This window comes from Corvus hawaiiensis, chromosome 4, assembly GCF_020740725.1.
Source record: "Corvus hawaiiensis isolate bCorHaw1 chromosome 4, bCorHaw1.pri.cur, whole genome shotgun sequence".
Lineage (NCBI taxonomy): Eukaryota > Metazoa > Chordata > Aves > Passeriformes > Corvidae > Corvus > Corvus hawaiiensis.
Genome location: NC_063216.1, coordinates 67,955,683 through 67,977,698, shown reverse-complemented (window position 1 = coordinate 67,977,698; position 22,016 = coordinate 67,955,683). Strand labels below are relative to the sequence as shown.

The 22,016-nt window shown below is 40.7% G+C and overlaps 1 protein-coding gene and 1 long non-coding RNA gene across 3 annotated transcripts in view; one reads left to right on the top strand and one right to left on the bottom strand.

Moving 5' to 3' along the window:
• PTPN12 (protein tyrosine phosphatase non-receptor type 12) overlaps positions 1-15,588 on the bottom strand; it is a 70,200-nt gene extending 54,612 nt beyond the window's left edge. Inside the window, exon 1 of one of the 2 annotated variants that reach the window (XM_048300387.1) lies at positions 15,400-15,588. In XM_048300387.1, the coding sequence (XP_048156344.1) occupies positions 15,400-15,498 (99 nt within the window). In that variant the 5' untranslated portion in view covers positions 15,499-15,588. The remainder of the gene's footprint in view (positions 1-15,399) is intronic. The other variant, XM_048300386.1, reaches the window with a different exon arrangement.
• A 327-nt stretch (positions 15,589-15,915) lies between these two features.
• On the top strand, positions 15,916-16,778 carry LOC125325576. The gene is made up of 2 exons (XR_007203410.1): positions 15,916-16,277; positions 16,553-16,778. It is a non-coding gene; the product is annotated as an uncharacterized LOC125325576 (long non-coding RNA).
• The last annotated feature ends 5,238 nt before the right edge of the window (positions 16,779-22,016 follow it).

Below are 22,016 nucleotides of genomic sequence, written 5' to 3'. Positions count from 1 at the left end.
AGCTGTGGTCAAATTCACATTCTAATTCTGGAAAACCAGAACCCATTTCAGCAAAGCCACAGAACTAACAATGTGACTCGGTGAGACACTGTCAGTGGACGCCCTGGAAGAGCGGCAGCCGCTGGATTGGCATCTCAAACGCCACTGCCTGCAGAGACCAGAGTCAGGCCTTGTTCGAGCGTAAAATACTGGTGACAGCTCCTGGCACAAGCAGAACTTCTTCCACATTTTTACTGTCTCTTTCAACTCAGTACATTCCTCAACATACATTACTCATGGAGAGAGCAGCAGGCTGCCAACCTGCACACAAATAAGCCATGAACACCTTTCCTGCTTTAGCTTGCTAAAATGCAATGCAATCTCCACAAACTCCTCTTTTTGAACAGCTTCCTCCTAACATTTACTCTTCTCTGCTGCCTTCTCCATCAAAATGTTGTTTTATCTCCCTCAAGAAACATACACATTATAGCATTTTCCTGAGTATTGAACTCACATTTCCATTATCTAAAAGCATAATTAGGTGTCATTTCTCCAATTTTAAATCTTCAGGTTTGTGAAACTGCTCGTCACAGCTCCTCAGAATGACAAAATAAGCAGATAAAATACAGGAAATGAGGAAAGTTGCATTACCAAAGTTACTTCCTCTGATCTATCGAAGCCACTCTTGGGAAAAGTTAGATAAGGAAGAATGGAATTTAAATTTCACAAAGATAGCAAAGACTAAACCAAATTGTGAGGTTTTTTAACACCAAAAAAAAAAAAAAAAAAAAAAAAAAAGAGAGAGCAACTGGGAAAAATGAGGCTACGTGTTACTACACAGCTTAAAAGGACCAAGTTGCATTGCTGCTTACAGCCATGAAAATTATGTGACTTGCTTTTCAGTGTGGAAACAGATGTGCCTTTAGTCAGAAAAAAACCCCAAACTTCTAATTCCTATAGATGCTGAGGACTGCCTATTGCAGTGTTTCTAGCTAGAAAATAGGCTATAGACATTGCATGAAATTTGGACTGGGGAGAAACAACAACCCTTTCCAAATATCAGAACTCCCTATACTTGCTACTAGGAGAACTATTTAAGCACAGTTAAGTAGGACTCAAAGTTTCCCAATCTTATTTTCCCTTAATGGAAGTGGCAGCATTCCAAACAAAAGCCATACCTTTAAAATACCTCAATTAATTTTCAACATGTCAGTTAAGTTCAATCTCAACTCCTGTATCTGCTGCTGCAGTTTGACTTCAAGGAACAGGAGCACTTTTCTAAAGCAATGCCCTCTTTAATCCTTGCATTGTGACTTCCTTTAAAAGCTACCTTCTTCTCATTCTCAGTTTCTAGCATTGTGCATCAGTATTCCACTGGGCAACCAGAACAGCTATTAATGCTAATAAGCCCAGACAGGAATACACATTTGTTCTAAAGAGACAGTAACTGCATGACAAGTAATAGGATGAGACATACAGGATTGCTAAGTCCTGGCTTTAAAATGCAAAATACAGAAACACATACTCTACAGCCAAAGCGAATTAATTCACAGGAGCAGTGAAGTATCAAAATGTCTTATCAGGATGCAAGTGCTTCTTATAGATGCATCATGGTGAATAGCACAGGATGTGAGCATGCTCAAGTACACCATTTACTAGAAGGTTGCATCCTGGCCCCAGTGCAAGCTGCACTGCTATTCCCCTTGAATACTGACTGCACTCCTTGTAGGTATCAGGACTCAATATTTATTTTTAAATACTCAAATTAGGCTTTGGTCTCAGTGAATCTCTGTAATAACCAAGCTTAGACAACAGCTTAACACTACAGTGGCTCTTTTGAGGAAAGGGACCTGTAAGCAGTTTTACCTGGTCCAATACAAACCCTGAAATACTATTCCTAGTGAAATGAACAAATCATAGCCGGAAAATTCATAAGGGACACTGCTTGAAGATTCTTACAAAGATCATTTAAACCAGTCTGGTTAAATCTTATTGTCCATAGTCATTAAAAAGCTAGTGACTATCAGAGCCAGGTAACACTTATAAATTTATAACTTCTTCTTTAAGAGGATAACAAGGTCAATAAAATGTGTGGCTAAGCTCTGTACTGAATTTGAAACCAAGACCCAAATAGACCAGCCAGTTCTACTTTGACCATTGAATTAAAAAAAAAGACAAAACCCACACACATATTCTTATAATCCAACAACTGATCATGCAATACTCACACAGCTTAAAAGGATACCAAACTATACTATAGACAATCATTTACCTTCAGTTCATTAAATCCATGACAACTTATATAAAGCTAATGCTTGTTCTGTAGAGCTTCTAGTCTAGGAGTGAGGTGAAGTTGAAGAAACATATGAAATTTATTCACATGGTTTTCCACTCATGATGCAATGGCTTCTGTCATCCAAAACCAGTAAAAAACAAAGATTTAAAAATATAAGGAAATCATTTTAGCAGCCCAGGGATAAGGTAGCAGAAACAGAGGAGTAAAGGTGAGGGTAGAAATGAAAAAATAATTAGTAAAATCCAACCACAGCATAAAGAGAGAGCAAAATTAAAACATTCAAGACAGATCAGAGTTGATATGGATCAAAAATACATGTTGCAATTTGCATAAGATCTAACAGAAGTACTATGCCCAGTGGAAAACTACACACTTCGTAGGATGATTCAACAACTAGCTGACATAAGTACAGAATTCCTGAAGGATATCTTGTTTATATAATGTCCAGAAGCTAGATCAAATAAGCTAAAGACAAATCAAAGACAGTAGTATGAATACAAGAGGAAGGTCACATGAGCAAGTATTTCTCTCTTTTCTTCCACAAAAATCCTTCCTCCCTGGCCTTTGATATAATCTCCAGAAGCAAGTCAGGTAACTTTGGTTATGCAAGGTGTGTTGTGAATTTTAAGGGTTTCTCAAGTCCAGCTTGCAAATTAAAGGATTTTATGGACTTAACTTTCCACACAATATGACAATCATATACCCACTAGTCTACCAACCACAGGAAGGAGAGCAGGTTGGGATCTCCATCCAAACAGATCTGGAGTTCAGGAATATGAAGTTGGTAAGCTGCTGTGGTGGGTTGACCCTGGCTGGTGCCAGGTGCCCACCAAAGCCACTCTAGGCCTCCCCTCCACAACTGGACAGGGGAGAGAAAAATATAACAAAAGGCTCATGAGTTAAGGACAGGGAGAGATCACTCACTGATGGCCAACATGGGCAAAACAGATTCAACTTTGGGATATTAACTCAATTTATTACCAACAAATAATGAGAAGTAAAACAAATATTAAAAACAAAAACCACCTTTCCTCCACCCATCCCTCCTTCCCAGGCTCTAGGTTCTCCTCCCAAGCAGTGCAGGGAGATGGGGAATGGGAGTGACAGTCAGTTCATCACATGTTTTTCTTCTGCCACTGCTCAGGGAGAGGAGTCCTTCCCCTGCTCCAGCATGAGATCCCTCCCACAGGAGACAGTTCTCCACAATCTTCTCCAGAGTGAGCCCTTCCCACAAGCTACAGTTCATGAACTGTTCCAATGTGGGTCACTTTTCCATGCAGTGCAGTCCTTCAGGAACAGACTGCTCTAACGTGACCCCCACAGGGTCACAAGTCCTACTAGGAAACCTGGTCCAGCATGGGCTCTGTTGGACATGGAGGAAGTGTGTTTTAGGTGGTTTCTCAGAGAAACCACTCCTGTAGCCCCCAACCACAACTAAAATCTGTCCATGCAAAACCAATACAGCTACATTCCCCTAAGGAGAACATTCCACCTTTTCTGTTGTCACCAATAAACACCAGATTCCAGTACCACACTAACAAGAATCTGTTAGCAGGGAAAGGAAGGAAAAAAACCCAAAATAAAAAGTAAATATTGTCTGCTTTGTTATCACTTGTCTTATTCAGGTGTTCCATGCAAACTATTCCATCTACACCACCAGTACATAACTTGGGAAACTCCTGACTTCAGCATCAAGTTCTGGAGGCATTAAAGTGGTAAGTAATACAACAGCCCAATAAAACATAAACCACATGGCACACAAAGAATAGAAGAAACTAATTTTTGCATTTATTTACAAAAGCCAATTCCAACGCCTCCCTGACGTGCCCTAGAAGATCCTTTACCTGGCAGAAAACATGGCCATTTTTAGTTCAAAAGGTACTGTCTGTAGAAATAAATCAGCTCTTTACCTACTTATATTCCTTCACTGAATTCCCTTGTTACTTCACTGCTGCTTTTCTCACTTCTAAACAAATCCTGATCTCATATACACTTAATATATCTGGAAGTTACCTTTCTCCATAAGAGCTAAAAACATCATCATTGAGGTTTTTATATCCACATCCTTTGGATGACCATAGCATCTTAATGTACCAGACAGGGGATATTTTTTTCTATGAATACAGGAAGGGAAGCCCATTATGTATGCTGTAAGGCTGGAGAAACAGGATGCTGGCTTCATTTTCACACGATCACCAATTTAAACAGTGCTAATGCTTTTTAAAGTGCCGTGCCAGAAAGACATGTTGCTACAGCCTTGCACCAAAAATACTATAGTGTTTAATCATGTATAAGGCACCAAATGCAAGCTCGTATTCAGGCTGTTCCATATTAAAATTAGTAGTGGAATTAGCTAGCATCTTAAAAGGAAATATTCTTTCCCTTTAGGAAATCACATTGATTTATGGCAACAGCTTGCTGACTTGGGGATACACACATTTTTTCTGTGTTATTGGTCTCCCATGTTAAATAGTTTATCAACAGGCTATAGATTTCTGTAATTTGTACAAAATACAACTAGGCTTCTCTGCCACAGTTTCACCTGCTCTTTTCAGAACAACAAAAATAGGAAGCTTACATCCCAAATAATTTGCAAGCTGCATTTTCGCCACAAAAGGCAAAAGAAATTAAAGCTCACATTTCATCATCTTAATCAAAATATTAAGAAAATACATGGCACCAGTTGAAGAAGCAACTGTAGCAGTGTTACTACAGAATGCCAAGGCAATTCCCACAGCAGTTCTGTGGAATAGCCTCTGGAAAAGTACTCCTGTTTATAAGGAAAATACAAAAGGTTGTGATAGGGCTTAACCTGCAGCTTAATAACTTATTTCAGAGCATTCAGTTTGAAAAGCTGACTCACGTCCAAAGCCTTAAGTGCCTGTGTAGCACTTAGAGAATTTCTGTAGCAAAGGGCTGTTAAAGGAAACAACGTATATTTCTCCTTTCTGGGCATAGTCTTCATGAAGTAGAAATAACAGAAAAATACAGCATCTATAAAACACCACATTTCTTTACTAAAGTAAATTCCAGTGAGTGCCTGTAGTACTTTCCAAGTCCCTTCTACCTGCCTAAAATCAGTCATTTTCTCCATTAACATTTACATATAGTTCCCTATATGTCCATTAACGTCACAGTTCTGTTTATGCAACCTCAAAGAAAATGAGTTAAAATTAATTTTACAGTATAATTTGGTCACAATAAAAATCCACACAGTTTTGTGTAACCACCTAAACTACCAAAATTGAAATCTTACAAGTAACTGTTGAATACATAGAGCTTATCTGGGGACATTTACAGTATCTAAGAGATGATTTCCTTCCTTTCGCAGTTTGTGCAATAGGGGTGCTGCCCTATAGGCAATTTATAATTAATTCAGCTCTGCAGGAATTCTCTGTTTCTTGAAGCAGTTCAACTAACCTACATATGCCCTTCCCTCCAGAACAGTGTTTCGTTTTCCAGCTTTATTTTGAGCTAAATGCTTCCCTTGAGTACTCCTACTGGACAACTGTATTCATTTCAATTAACAATTACCTATTTGCTAAAATTATCAGAATATACATGAGGGAGTAAGTAATAACGAAAGCATAGCTTCCAGTTGTAATCCTGCTTCTCATGCATGAAGGTGAAGATTCAAGTAGACAATAAAAGAAGAATTAAGACTTAGTTTCTACATGTGTAAAAACAGTAAAAAAAGAGCTATGCACTACAAATATGCAGGATATGATATATTTACCACTGAGACATCTCCATGATCAATTTTACTCAGAGCAGCCAGTTATCAACTTCTGACCCAATCTATCCACAGTCTAAATGCAGTGCACTATTCCTATCACTTGCCCTTCTCTGTCTGTTCTGCTTTTTATATTAATTGATCTCTCAGTTTTGTGCAGTGAGACAACTGGACAACTAAGCCAATAAGAACATTTGTTTAAGTAGGAAGGTATACCCAAGTACCACACGTGCTACCCACACACTTGAGGAAAGAAAGACACTGTTCCATCCCAGGGTTATGCATTACAAACACAGTGAAATAAGAAGTGAAACATTTAGGACAGAGTAGAACACTATTCAGGCTTCTCAAGAGCAGTGCAGTTCCCACAGCAACTAGTCATTTAAACGTGATGCATAATCCACACTGACAATTCCTCTGAACACTTGGACAGGAAACCCATGAAACATCCTTTCAGTTTGGAACCCTGTTGTTCAAAGATAGCTGCGTCCTCCAAGAACTATCAGAAGAATAAAAATAATGCCATATTATCATAATGGAAGACAAAATGTATTTAAAAATATAATCAACAATGGAAAACAATATGAAAATTCTGGAACAGGCCCCTGAAACTCTCAAATGTGAGAAGTAGCTGGAAATCATGCCAGTAAGTCCAGAAAAACATGCATGAACCAGAACCTAGAACTAGTTCAGCTCAGCACAAGAAATTAATTTCTCATCCACGATATTGACCCTAAAGCAAATATGAAAGATAGCAAGGATAGCAACAATAGCAGAGGTGCTGACTGCCCAACCTCAATAAAAGCAGGAACATAAGACATCACTCATGTACCACATCCCTTTCAGCCTCCCTTTGATTGTTTGTATTTGCTGCCCAGAGGAACAAGCCTTGGCCCCTTGTTCCCACTGCAGCCCAGTTGCACAGCTGAAAGATGGTTATTTACCTCTCTGGACCCCCAAAAACCCCACTCTCTCACTGATCCACATAGAAGCTGTTCTTCCCATGATTACAAAGAGTATCTGAAAAATATGAAAAGTATGTGAAAATACACATCTGTGTATTTTCAGAAGAAAAACAAAAAGCAGATGTCATCCACATGAGGCAGCAAGAATGACAAGACAGCAGGACAAATACAGCAAGATGTAAAATTATTCAAGAGGACACCACTGTACTCTGACCTTAGAAAAACAAACCCAGCTACACCTTACAAGACTATATAAAAAGGAAGTTAATGTTAAAAAGTTTGTTTTAAAATGGCAAGTTCAGTGTCATAACTAAATGAAAGAGACTAAAGTAGTACATACATTCTTTAAAGCAATATGGTTTTAACCAAGTTAACTTCCCCTTAGAGACTGATGCTTTCCAACCCATGACTTTAGACACCAAAAATCATAGCAAAGATCAGGCAATTAAAACTAATAAATTTCAACAATGTTTAGGAATCAAGGCCTGCTCTCCAACATGTAAAAATGAAGCATATAGCCCTTCTGACAAAAAGGAAGGAACACAAGTTATATGGATACCCTTAACAACTTAACAACGGTGTTAAGATTTCTCCAAATCATAGCAAATTAAAAATTGAACAATCCAACCAATCCATACAGCATTTAAAACTTTCAGTCTACTCATGTAGTTGCCCTTGGCACATTCCTAACACTAGGCAATGCCATTCTTTCTGCAGAACTAAGGGAACTCAGAAGTAAAACTAATATAGAAAATTAACTGTCAGAAGCATTATGGTAGGATTTCCTTCAAAATTATTGATGCCTCCTTCCAGAAATATGAATGAATGAATGAATGAAACATGTTTCTTTGCTTTTGTTCCTAATGACATGTGTAGCCCATGAGGCAACATCATTCACAGCTTCAGTCCTCATAATAGCCAGATATTTTTCTCCATTGAAGTAACTGCCTTGCTACTTTTTGGAGCTGATAATTCAATTCTTCTAGGTTTTACTTTCACAAGACACTTCCATTAGGACAATATTGGCTTTAAGTCTTCCCATAAATTAACACCAATAAAATTACCTTTTAAAGAAATTAAAAGTATTGGCTTGTAGGAGGACAGATAGGAGCAAAAATTAGGTCAACTAAACTAGGTCATCCATTTATACCTCCATTTATCTGGTACCTTTTGGGAAACATTTTTCTCTAGTTGAACTTTTTAGCTGTGTAAGAATTTTTGCATTCTAAAGCTGATGACAAAAGGGTAGCTAGAACAAGGCCCTCAGGGATGCAAGCAGCAACTTTCCTATGCAAACCTCAGGGACTGAAACATCCTGACACCAGTATTCAGAGATACTTTAAAACAACAGTTTCCAACCCAGAATGATGGTCCTAAGGCCTGACAGACTTGACTGTGCTCTTCTGCTCTTACAACTCCTTCCTTGCTTTGCTGCACTCTCAGCTTCCCTAGTAAAGCTACTGGCTTTGCACTTGTATTGTCTCAGCAGTATTGGGTCTGAATACAATTTGGTTTCTTGAAGATGCAGAGGGACTCCAGACAGAAATCCAACAATACAGCCACTCTCTGGGGCTCTAGGTTCTGGATCCAAAACTCCACAGCCATACCAGAGTGCTCTCCTTTCATAAACGCATTCTGACTGCTGAAATTTAAACAAATAATTCACGAGTTAAGTTTATATTAGCAAGTTTTTTTGTCAGATGAAGCAGGAAAACAAAGAGCTTAATCTCTCTGCAACATTCACGTGCTAGTTAATAGAAATAGAAATGCAAGTCCATGCTTCATTTAGGGCAAACACACACAGCTGAGTTATCCAAGCCTGTGCTGGCATAATCTTAGCAATTGTGGAGTACAAGAGTTTGAGAAAAACACCAGGATGCAAACACTGCACTTCCTAATGGCACAAAGAGCTCCTGCTCTACCTAATTAACTTGTGCTTTACTTACTTCCTCATCTGACCTTTAACACTGATGCCTCTCCCTAAATGAAGGCTGTTTTATAAGACTAAGAAAAAAACATCCTCTACCTTCTGATTTCAGTTCTAGAAATGCATATCCAAGGTACTCCTATTCTTTCAGCTTTTCCCAACATTAAGAAATGCATTACTATTTTCTCTGTGCCAAAATATCCTTTGTACTAAGCATACTACAGTAATAGCAGTACACAATGCAAAATCCACCAATCTTAAATAGTAACAGTGAAGAAGATAAAGTATCATTTCTGTTTATTACAAACCAATGCCTTTAAGAGATTAATACAGAAGCCTCAGAGTTTTGTTGCCCTTATGACCAACAAATGTACACACATTAGATAATCTGAATATCTGCTTAACCTTCCCCTGCTTGCAGAGCTGATAACTTATATTTAGCTATAACAGCATCAAGGAAAAACACCCTGAACCTATTGCAATTTTAAAGTAAATTACATGCACTCCAAATCAAGAAATTCGTACTACAGATCAGTGACATATGCAGAACAGTACATAGGCATACAGCCATACAGATAGAAATATATAAGCATGTACATGGAGCTACATAACGATAGGTTAGGGTCTATGGTTCATGAACTACGGTCACAAGAGACATATCCATATATAGGTATCTATTGATCCCTATCTATCTATACACATATGTAACTAAATACACCAAAAGGTGCTGTAGAATTGAGGTAAGAATAAAACCAAAGTATGTATTTGACAGGCTATTTAAATTATTTGGTGTGCATGTAGCATGCCATGAGGTGCAAGGTCAACATTACCATTTGCTCCTCCTGAATGATTCTTTAACTTTCTGCAAAGCCCGTAAACAACCCTTTTTTCTATGAAAACAGTAGACTTACACACTGCTGTCTTTGGAAAACGAGCAAACAGAACTTATTACCACACAAGTTATTTGACACAACCCAGAGCATTGCCTAACTGACTTGATTTAGTTTCATGTGCCTGAAAGAATTGCAATTTTAGGCAGAGTTTGCAAGTTCTTATACCCCAGGGTCACTGCAGCAGCTTTGTGGCTGTATTCAATGGCCTCTACGAAAATTCAGAATGGCATCTTTGAAGCAACAGAAACAGCACTCATTTCCTCAGAAGGGGACAAAAAAGCTGAATATTTAAACTGGATGATTCTTCATGTAAAATTGTATTTTCATATAACATTTAATGAACAGTATTTCACAAAATTTCAGAAGCCTCTGAAGTTTGGGTTTACTGAAATGACTGTCCAGTCACATTGCTCCAGCCAGGTTTGGTCCATGTAAAAGAAGCTTTATGAATAGGCCCAATGACTATAACCACACACAATGATGTCACGTATTGGAGTGTGGCCCTCACATACAAATTAACAGCATACAGATGAAATACAGTCAACGGAAACAAAACTTTAGCAATACATTTGCACGCAAATTTAAGCATAATATGAAAGGTGACTACTAACAGATCCATTATTTAACCCTGAAATGATAAAAATGCACAAGGCATATCTAAAATGACAGTTGTCTATGACCTAATAACACATTGCTAAGAGCAGGGTTTCTTCTAACTGATCAGCTGTACAACACACTTACGGGTCATTTTCTCCAAGGCAATTACTCTTTCTGTCATGCTTTAGGGAAAATAAGTGCTCCAAACAGCTGTTTTTTCAAAAGAACCCAATTTACAAGAATTCCATGCAAACCTGTGCTTACACCAATTAAATCTTGGTTTTGAAGTTTCAAGAAACAGTTTACCATCTAGTTGATTGTACCAAAGCATTTTTTCCCAGTTTAACCTTTACAGATACAAATAATTTCTCTTGGAAAGACAGCACACATTTTATAACATATATGACAAAGCATTAGTATTTCTACATATTACAAGCATGAAACTCATTAAACAGATACTAGTAAACATCACTTCCAAAAGTATCTATATAGTGGGATCTTAAAAAAATAATGCAGAGATGGTAAAAAAAGATAAAAGTTTTATAAGTTTGCAGATTATATGCCTGCCTTATAAATTTGAAAGATATCTTCACAGATACTCAAAAGGTGCACTAATAGTATTTGAATCAGAAAGGCTTATGCAAATGCACATTAATACACAGACAAGCTTTTAAGAGGGGCATTTCTGAAGTGCTACAGTTGAATAAGTATTTCTGGTATCCGTAATGCTGTCCCAGAACCAGAACAAAAGGTATGTCATGACTGGTATCAGTATGTGGGCTTTCACTATGAATCTTAGTAGTTTTAATTGGTGATTTAGTATAGTGAAGATTGTTAGTTCATTTTAAGCAGACTTTAGGCATTTTAGAAATTTAGAGGCATTTAGAAATGCCTTTTCCTGAAAAAAACCACCAAAAAGCAAAACAAAGACAAAACCCTCAAAAAACACAGAAAGTTTTATAACATCTGGTGTAGCACTTCCTATGATCAGCTACATTTTATCTTTACAAGTCAAGCACATTCCATCTCCCATTTTTTTAAATAGCATTTTCACAAAATAATCAGAAGTGCTTAAACATAAAAATTTCAAAAATAAAACCAACTAGAGATAAAAAGCATAGAAACTACTATTTTCCTGTTTCAAATCAGACCCATACAAATTCCCTTTCATACTTCAGAAAACAGCACCTTGAGTACTTTACTGTCTCCAAACCTAAAAGTTTCAGCTTAGACAGACTGAAGAGAACACACACACACAATATTCAGTTGTTAGTTACCTGTGCCCTCGTTAATGAAAGGTATAAAGAGATCTGTGACTAGGTGTAACGAAGTTGTCAAAAAAAATCATTATTATTTAGACTGATGATTTAAGACAGGATCATTTTGACACCACTACCTCCAAACAGCATCTGAGGATTCCTTACACAGTATCCATCACAAAAAAACCCACTCTCATCCATCCACTGTGTTCCATGACAACAGATTAGCCAGATATATAACTCAAAAAATGAAGCAAGACTGTCATGTACCACAAAACAATTGAAACATAACATCTGATCTTTGAAGGTAAAGCTTCACACTACTCATATTTCAGTTCTCCTATAACAATGGCAACCTACATCAAGTGAGAAATGAGAGTGTCAGAATGCTTTTGTCATGACTATCACATACGAAAACAAAAATTAATTGTTAATTGTGGGTAAATTAAAATAAAAAAATAAATCAGCAAGTAATATTTATCAAGGTCTTTATAAATTCTAGAATCTAGAAAAGCTGTTTTCTTTTCCTCCATATGGAACTTTGACTTCCAATCCTTGTTTGACATAAGACACATGTTCATTATAAAAAAATCAGAACCTAGACCATGCTGGTTGTATTCATACAGCATGAAACACCAAGAGGAAGCAATCTATACTTATTTCCTTCTGCCCAAATAGCAATGTCAGCAAAAACCCAGGAAAAAGTATACTCCTGGATGTACTGCAACCATAGAACAAAATCCTAACCTACATTATTTTAGGAAAAAGCTCACTTACCCTATATCCACATATATATGATTACTGGCAAGGCATCCAGATATGTCTACCCTGTGTTCAAACTATCCACTTCATTTAATCCTAATTGTGTACACCCAGAGTACTGAAGTGATCTAGTAGTAAGTCCTGCTTACTTCCTAGTGAAAACTAATTAAATACATTTGATTTCCAGTAACAAACTTGCTACTAGTGCCCAGACTATAGAATTTATCTTGTTATTGGGGGGGGAGGTGGGAAGACAGTGGTGGAGTGGATAATAATCAACTTACCACCTTCCCAGCAGAAGTTGTTTCCAGGTATGTCAATGCCATTATTAAATTGCAGTCTTAGTCATCTACACTCTGGACTTTCAATAGCAATCAGCCAGGCTTATCAGCCTACCTGTGCACACCTCTAGCTTCTCTACCTCTCCTCCAGCACTCCCTGGAACCCATCACGTACTTTTAATTCATTCACTGAGGCCTACACACAACTCTCTAAGCCTATTACTCAACACATTCAAAGGGAATAAAGACCTAAAGGTAAAGAATCATTTTCATTTGCATTCACTCACTATCCCATTCATATTTTAGATTCCATTTTGACTTGGAAATGAAGCGATGAGTAACAGCAATTCCTATTCCACAAACCTGCCACTGTTTAACAGCCACAGAACGTCCTGCACCTAAATGAGAAAACACAACTTCCTCCCTTCTCACCCCTCAAAAAATATCTACTAATTCTTTAAGTAAACAGAATACTGAAATTTATATCCCCTTTACCTTTTTCTTCTTCTCCCTCTTCAATCATTTCAAAGGGGACCTAAGCATGGCTCTGTTAAGACAGCCAAATACACTCAAAAACACATACCCCAAAAAAACCCAAAATAGCCCAACATATTCATAGTGAAAAAAAAATCAGCAATTATGATTCTTGTCACTACATTAATCTATGTCTGCTTTACTATATAAAGGCGAATATTAGAGCTGAAGATCAGCATCCTAATTTCCTGCTTTTCCTTTAATTTCTGATACAAAAATCAAATAGGAAAGTTTGAAATACAAAGTGTTAAGAGGATAAAAGAAATTTTCAAAACAATTCTCCCAAAAATATTTAACACTCTTTCAGGTAACACACCTTTTTCCTGAAATGTCTTGCCCATTAGTTCCTATAATCCTGTTTTGCCATTTTTACCAGTATTCTTACTGGTACAGGAGAACAGTGGGAAAATTCACTGCCTATACAGTTGAAAGCTACAGAAACAGCATGCTGTCAAACAGAGAAATTTAAACAAAAGCTATTTTTCTGTACACAGGTGCCACTGCTTCAAAGAAAGGATGATAAAAAATGTATTGCATACCATTTGACTACAACAAAGCTAAAACATCAGGATATTTATCAGATATGAAATGGTAGAAGCAAGTTAGGAGATCTAGAACAAGTACTTAACACAGAGATTATTAAAAACGTTCTGCATTTTGCACTAGTCTAGGCCAGCCTTTCCGTACAGTACATATAATCTACATGAACAAGACGGACTCATCAGTACAAGGCAAGATGTCAATTCGTGTTAAATACCAATTATATTACTAAAACTATGACTTAATGAAAAGCTTCTGTCAATTCTGTAACCTTTAAGCTCTCATGTAAAGATTCAGAAGGGTCCTATTGCTCCAACGCCGTTCTTCATTTCACACGTTTCTCTCTTCCTTTCCCACACACTCAGATGTTTCAGCAGCATACTTTTAGTATTTGCAAAATCCTGCCCAAAGAGCATGGCCGATTTCCCACGGGCTCCCTCCCCACCCTGGATGAACTCGTTACTTCCCAAAGTCCACTTCCTCTTCCACCCCTAGACCTGCCAGCGCTCCCAGCGCCCCTCCGCCTTGCGCAACATCCGCGGCCTCCTCCCCACATTTCGGACAATCTCCGATGCGACACTTACATTGAGATTTTTTTTGTTGTTCCCAGACCACTAGCACAGACTGACAGCTTAAAGGGCTAACGATGTGCTTTCAATCCCAAAGAGCGACGCATAATAAAGCGAGCTACGGAACAGATACGGAGGGCACTAACCCGCTCTCCTTCAGCTCTTCCGTGCGTCAAACTGCATTTTGATATTAAGTATTTAAATGATACTGAAAAGTGCCAGCAACATCTACCCAGTCAAAATCATTGTTCACCGCTCAGACCACCAGTTCAAAAAATAAAGCTCCCGAGATATTGTAACAGCTCAATCAAACAGCTAAAATAAACCAGGAAAAGCACTAATTCTCCAACACAATTTTTCCCAGAGCGCACACATTAACCAAAGACTGACGGTGAACTGATCTGGAAGGAAGAAAGGACGAGGGATACAGGCAGGGCTGCGATGGGGGATGGGAGATGTTAGGGAAAGGAAGATGAATATTCCTCCAAGGACTATCAATACATTTAACACATCTCCTCGGAAAAAAGAGAAATCTCAAGCAGGCAGCTCTAGGGGCAGATAAAAGTGGAAGGAGCGAAGGAGTGCCCGATTATCCCCAGCTGACATCATAGACGGCAATCCTGCAGAAAAGGGGCTGCAAGGGCGAGGAAGCGCTCGCAGCCCCCCCGCGCCGCCTCTGTCCCCTTTATGTGCTCAGGGAAGCAGCGGGGCGGGAGGACGAGGAACCTCCCGGTTAATTTTGCAAGAGCCCACGACCACCACCTCCCCAGGAGCGGGGAAGGGCCGGGGCCGCGGCGACAAACCTCCCAGGGGTGGGGGGCAGGAAGGAGGCTGAAGCCAGGCGGACACGCTCCCTTCCCCCGCCGAGCTCCGAAGTGGTGGTGGGCACAGGGAGCCGGCCGAGCCCCGGGGCACACAATAGCAGGTCGCCCCCAGCGATGCGACGCTCGCCCGCCCCGACACCCCCTCGCTCGCGGGGGAATGGGGAAGGGGCTGGGGGTCACCCCCCCGCCCCAGGGGGCGGCAGGAGCCCCGCCCGCCCCGCCCGCGCCGCCGCCCCTCACCATGAAGTCGCTGGCGAAGTTGTCCTCCCCATTGTGGTCCGTGTCCTTCATGGCCTGGACTCGCTTAATGAATTTCCTCAGGATCTCCTCCTGGTTCATCCTGCCCCGCCGGCCGCCCTGCGGAGCGGGAGCCCCGGCCGCCCGCCCGCTCTCCGCCCGATGCCCCCTCCGCCGCACGACCCGTCACCCGGCTGCCTTCCTTCCCTTCCCTGCCTCGCCTCTCCCCCGCCCGGGCCTGCCCGCGGCCTGCTGGCTCCGCTCCCGCCCTGCTCACGGCCGCCCGGCCGCCCGCTCCATCCTCCCCTCCCTCCGCCCGACCCTCCCTGGAGCAGCCGACACGGACACGACACGATCCCTCCTCCTCCCCCTCCGCGCACGCGCGGCGCCCGCCCCGCCCCGCCCCGCCCTCTCCCTGTGCCCCGCCCCTCCCCGATCATGCTCCGCTCCCATTGGCTCGCCCGACGGCCGCCTCGCCCTATTGGCGGCCGCGCACGCCAATCACCGGCCGGCCGGGCCTCCAGGGAGGGCTCTCTGGGCCCTGCGTTTCGCCCCGCTCCTCCGACCCCCCTGTTTCCCGTGGATGGGACCGCCCGAAGGGCGCCTCATGGAACGCTGGAAGGGACCACTTGGCGCGCGGGGGGGAGGCCGAGGGAGCGGAGCTGCTCCCGCTGGAACACAATGGGCGGCGGTGGGTGCCGGCGGCGCCGCGCCGGGAGGCAGCGGCATGTCGGGACATGTAGTCGCGACAGCGCCGCGTCCTGGGGCTGGGGGCTCACGCAGCGTCCCACTGAAACGCCCGGAGCAGAAGGATCCCGCCCCGGGTGGGAAGCCCGCAGCCGTGGGAAGTGCCGGGGGGTCCCTGCGGCGGCGGTGCTGAGGTGCGGCGGCGGTGAACACCGGACAGCGGGAAGATGGCGGGGCGGGACGGGGCAGGGGACGGGGACGGGCGCGGACACCTGGCTGGGAACCGCTCCTCGCGTATTTGTATGTATGTATATTAAGTATATATATATATGTTTGTGTGTTTGTATATTAATTATATCTGTATATATGTAAGTGTATATTCTTTATGAAGTATATATATGTATGCGTGTGCATATATACATAGATATAGATATAGATATAGGTATCTGCTTAACAAAAATGTCCGCAGGCGAAGCTGAATCACGCACATGCCGCCGGCAGGTGTCCACGAGCTCCGGGCTGGTGCCAGGCGGGGAGAGGGTCCCGTACCCCTCGGCACCGCAGCGGGAGGGCTCAGGAACCCCGCGCATTCCTATTTTAAACATAGTCTAAAATCTCTGCCTTGCGTGGTGTTGGACGATTTGGCAATGTGCTGTTTCATTCTTTACATTATATGGAAAAGTTAAACTTCTTCATGTTTGGTGTCCTGATGACATTTATATCTTCTGCTTCAGGAAAGCAAAGCAGTTATAGAGGTGTGCATATGTATAGTCTTAAAGCTCAATAAATATTCCAAGTGAAGTCTTTTAAAATGTAGTTTTATAGGTGAAGAACTTCACAGCCTTGAGTGATGCTGTTGATCCAGTAAAACTTTGCCACACAGGCAGATGATAAAGGCCCATGCTGAGAAGCATAACCTGGTTAAGTCACTCCTGCCCAATCGCCTATTCTCTACTGCTCGTTCCCTGCCCCGGGAGTGTGTGGCACTTGCAGTCACACCAACACAGCCCCTTGCCGGACAGGACATTGAACCAGCTCAGGGAACCCAGTCAGCTGCAATATAAGTCCATAGAAAATCAGTGTGTTTTCTTCTCGGATCGTTACATTAATCTGGCTTTGTTACCAAAAGAAACCTACAAAAAGCTTGGTCTTCCTTGTGTTGGTTTAAGATATTACTGTTTTAGAAGGCTGCCAAAGAATACTGTTTCCACACCAGAATTAGTGCAATGGCAAACTACCACCCTCAGCCCCTTCAGTGCCTACCAACTCAGCATCTTCCTAGTGGAGGCAAGCTTTGAGATATGGCGTAGGACCCTGAACTGTAGCTGCTGCTGCGTAGACACACATTTCCTTCTCCTGCATCTGCTACAGACGCAGAAGCCATCTCTGGCAGAGGGGTAGGTTGGAAAATTGAGCTTAGCATTTTCACAACTTGCTGCAGAATTCAGCACCTTATAAAGGGGTTCGGTTTTTTAGCTGTTGATGTTCATCAACTAATATATAGCAGACATAAGGACACATGAAGGAGCTGGGAAAGGGCATCAGTTCTGTGCTGAGGTTTAGTGAAGCCTGAGCACTCCACACAAGCACATCAGCTGTCAAAGCTCAGTCTCCTCTCCATGTCCTTTGCACCAGCTTCCATAATAAGCTAATCAATTGACCCCAAAGAGCCACAAGGATACCTGCTTTTCTTGTTTTAATCCCTTTCTTCCTTCTCTTTTTCCTTCTCCAAACCTCCTTTTCTACAATACCAAAAAGCAGCTTTAAAGGGAAATAGAGAAACTAGAGAGAGACCAGAGACCACAAGGATAGTTGGGGCTTGGATCGCCAAATAGTTTTTCCATGTCACCTTGCTGGAGTTCCATCTGCTTAGGAAGGTTGCTGTTTGCTCAGCAGTTTTCCTGGCAAACCTGCTCCCAGTGCCAGATGGCAGGTAACTTCAGAAAAGTGATACCTGAGACTAAGCAACCAAGTAATGAAGTCTTGAATGTTATATGGTTTTCTTCGTTTATTCACACAACCGAGTTATAGAGGAGGAAAAGAAAGATCGCGATGAATCTGATATCATTATTGCCTGACATGGAAAGAACCCAGTTTTCAGTCTGGCCTCATTCATAATCTGTAACTGAACTGTAATAAACTTGTAAACCAGTGAGTATAACAGTGGCCTTTCATTTGGGTTAACTGATAAGAAGGTTATACAGTCCCAGAAGACAAAAAAGCCCCCAAACTAGGCATGTGTCACTAGCCAAAACAAAGGTATATATGAAACAAAGAAATTAGGAATAGCATGGAGAACTGTGCCTGGCATTGTCTGCATGTGCATGTGTACCTGTACCTGTGAGAATTGCCAGACAGTCCTGAGCACAAACCCGATAGCACCAGTTTTATCTCCCACAGCCCTGCAAATGCTGCAGGAGGCTGTCTCATGTCTGTGCTAGGAACAGACACCTAAAGCTTCAGCAGCAAAAATAGCATTTTAACTGAGACTTTTGGTCTGAGGCTCATACATCTGGGTTAACCCCAGACATCTGACCAATGCAGCATGTGTGCATGAGTGCATATTTGTGTAGCTGTAGGAGAGGGGCGGAAAAACAGACACACAGTGTGAATTACTCACCCTATAGATAGAACAGGAAGTTTCAACCCAAATCTGTAGAAGAAAATTCTAGTTGTATCTTAACAATCCATACAAGTATGGTCCTTGAAGGAAAGCAAGTAAATCACCTACAGTTTCTCTGCTATAGTCTCATTTTGCCTTGCCGTGCACTACTTCAGCTGCTGCAGGGAAGGAAGATAGTTTTTTCTGTTCCAGGTGGCGTCTCATATTCCCACAAGGTAAACATGGTGTAAATTGGTAAATGTGCTTCCTGGCCTGCATACCATGGTGCTGCCCAGTCAGTGGGTGGAACTACCACACATCCCAGTTTACCAAGCTTCAGAGGTTTCCCTCAAACTGAGATGGAGCACAGGCTCACGTCAAAGCTGTTTGGCTTCAATGCCTCTGTGGCTTGGAGATGTGTTCAAAACCCAGCACATATCTACCCAAAAGGGTGCTTCAGCAAGAAATCAAAGAACTGGAGTGGGAGGGAAGGATGAAAGAACCCCACAGCTCTGAGTAAGGGCATCACCTCCTATAGTTTTAATTCCTCCTTTGTCCAGCAAAACAAGATCTTGTATATTCCTTGTAATTTTGTGTGACTACATTACAACAATCGCTCACTTTGCCACCAGTTTCTTCTCCCCTTTGCAATAATCTGCAGACTCTTAGACTTTCACTAACTATTTGGAGTAATGCAAAAGAACCATAATGCACCATAACACTTTATGGTGTTGTATAATTAATAATGTAATACTGAAATTATAATTAAATTATGATCAATGTATCCTATACATGAAAGCTCAATTAATTTTATCTATAATGTGTGTGTGAAAAGTTTTTGTAATCAAAATTATTTAGGATAAAAAAAGATGTTAGCATTCAAAGATTTCAAAATAAGACTCCTGAAACATATTTTAAGTGGAAGTTTTCTAAAAATGTGGTGTTTCAATGGAAAATGCTGCTTCTGTAAAACTTACATTTTCCACAGGAAACAATTTTGCCGATGTTTTTCTGCTTTCTGACAAAAACAATGCACTGATATACTTACAGATGTAGAAATGTCTTTACCATTGAAGTCAGCACAACTTGGGTTAGGGACTCAGCACATGAAAGAACTGGAGCATGGAGTATAAATGCCAGGAAGCTGTTGAACAGCTCAAGGGTACACATAAAAACTAAGTCCAAGTGAAACATTTGTCTTTGATCTGACAAACTGAAATGCAATGTGTCTTTCCACAAACGTCAAAATGTTTCATGCTGGTTGAAAATAGTTAAATTAAACATTCAAGAATATCAGTATCACATACTTTTTGTATACTCTTATCCTTGAAACATTTCAGTATTAGGAACTTTTGTTTCCGAAGAGGATAAAAATAATGTATCAAGTTTTCTGGCTGATCTTCAGCTACAATTTAACCACTTAGATTATAAGTAACAAACTAAAAGACAGCAATCCCCATGGAGTCTCAAAATCCTGATTTTGAAAACAAAAGGTATTGTAGACAACAGATCTGAGGAAGATACAGAGTATCCTTTGTATACTACAAATAAATTGCATCTCTGATTTAAACCTGCACCTAATCTCATTTTAAATGAGTCATAAAGACTTGATCAGTGTCTGTATAATATGTTCCATTCATATTCATTAAGTGCCATGTGACTGCTGGATTTCTTGACATTTGCCTCTATTACTCTCAGTTCAGCAATGACAGACTCCTGTAATTACCACTGAAAATACTCCTACTACAATTTAATTTTACCTGCCTTGCTTAGTTTTTATTTACTTATTTACCATCTTCTGGGATTCATTGTGTGATATTGCTAAAGCCCTTTAAATGTGACATTTCTTATGCAGGTAATAAATATTTTAGACCAGAACTACTGATTTTCATGATCAGTGCATATTTTGGAATCCTGTCTAACTGTAACATACACCCCCACCCCATACACACACAGTTTCAGTACATAGAAGAAACTTTGTTCTTGCTGCAGCACTTACTGAAGCAGCATTGAGGTTTAAAGTGGTTTCTAGGTATTGCTAGCAAGCAACTGAAACAAAAATAAGTGTGTGCATTATGATCATCAGCATAATCTTCTACCATGACCAGCTCTAAAAAGAAAACAGCTGTGGAATACTGTCCAGACTTAAAATGTTTCTGCTTTTTTTTTCTTTAAGTTTCATTTAATTAAAGATTGTTGATTGAGGTACTTCCTTTGATTTTTGTGAGTTAAAAAAAAGTATTTCAAAATACAATCAAGATTTTCTGCAAGTTTTTAACAGTATTAAAATAAATAACATATGGGTTTCCAATTAATTGCTGTGTCCCCTTTTGATAGTTGCTGTTTGATAGGCTCACTGTAAATCCATCCCTGAGACGCCTGATGACTGTTATTTATACATGTCACTATTAATGCAGTAGGAGACCTGCTTTGTGCTATTGGATCAGGAAAAGCAGGAGCCATTTTCCATCCATATCTTTTGACCTTATTAAAATTGGACACATAATTTCTGAACCCTATCTTGTGCCTAGGCAGCGCCTCTGACCCAAGGTGACGGGGCGTGGGTTGCTGCGGGCCAGCTGCAGCACTGCGCTGGGCTGCTCCGGGGAACCTCATTTGCCTCCCTGTGACAAAGCTTTCCTTGAGGGTATTCCCCAGGCACAGCCGCAGCACATCTGAAATGGAAATAGCAGCAGCAGAAGGTAAGCCTGTGCACAGGGCATGCTAGGTATCTGTGCTCTCGAATCTTTGCCTGTAAGTATCAGAAAAAAGCATTATTTAAAAAACTGGTGTGTTTCAAAGACACCAGGGAAAAATCTGGATGTTCTAATGGGAGGCACTCATTCAAAATGTGATTTTGAAACAGGCAATTAAATAAAAATGAAGTTTGCTGTATCCCTTGGAAAAAAAATAATCTTAGTATGAATTTTTGCACCAGTGAATCTGAAAGATTAGTAAAAACTGAACGAGCTTTGCTTCATCTATCTTGTTTAGTTATTGTGAATCAGCCTCAAGAACAAAAGAATTAACCAGTTCTGTTTCAGGGTTCTTATCCATTAGCATAGCAATATTTGTATCATCCTTAAATAAACCTTAGACTTGTTTGTCTCTACTTTTATATTCATCAGTACACATTAAAGTATTCCCTCTTCTCTAAAATGCATCTTTACTGAAAATAAAACAAAAAATTGCTAGACAGAATCTGAGCCACAATGATTAAACACTGCTCTTTTACCTGGCATGAGCATTCTCTGAATGCACATACTCTTCCATTTTATTCTGAAAATCCTATTAAAATAATAATAACAAGGACAGAGACTGCTAATGCATT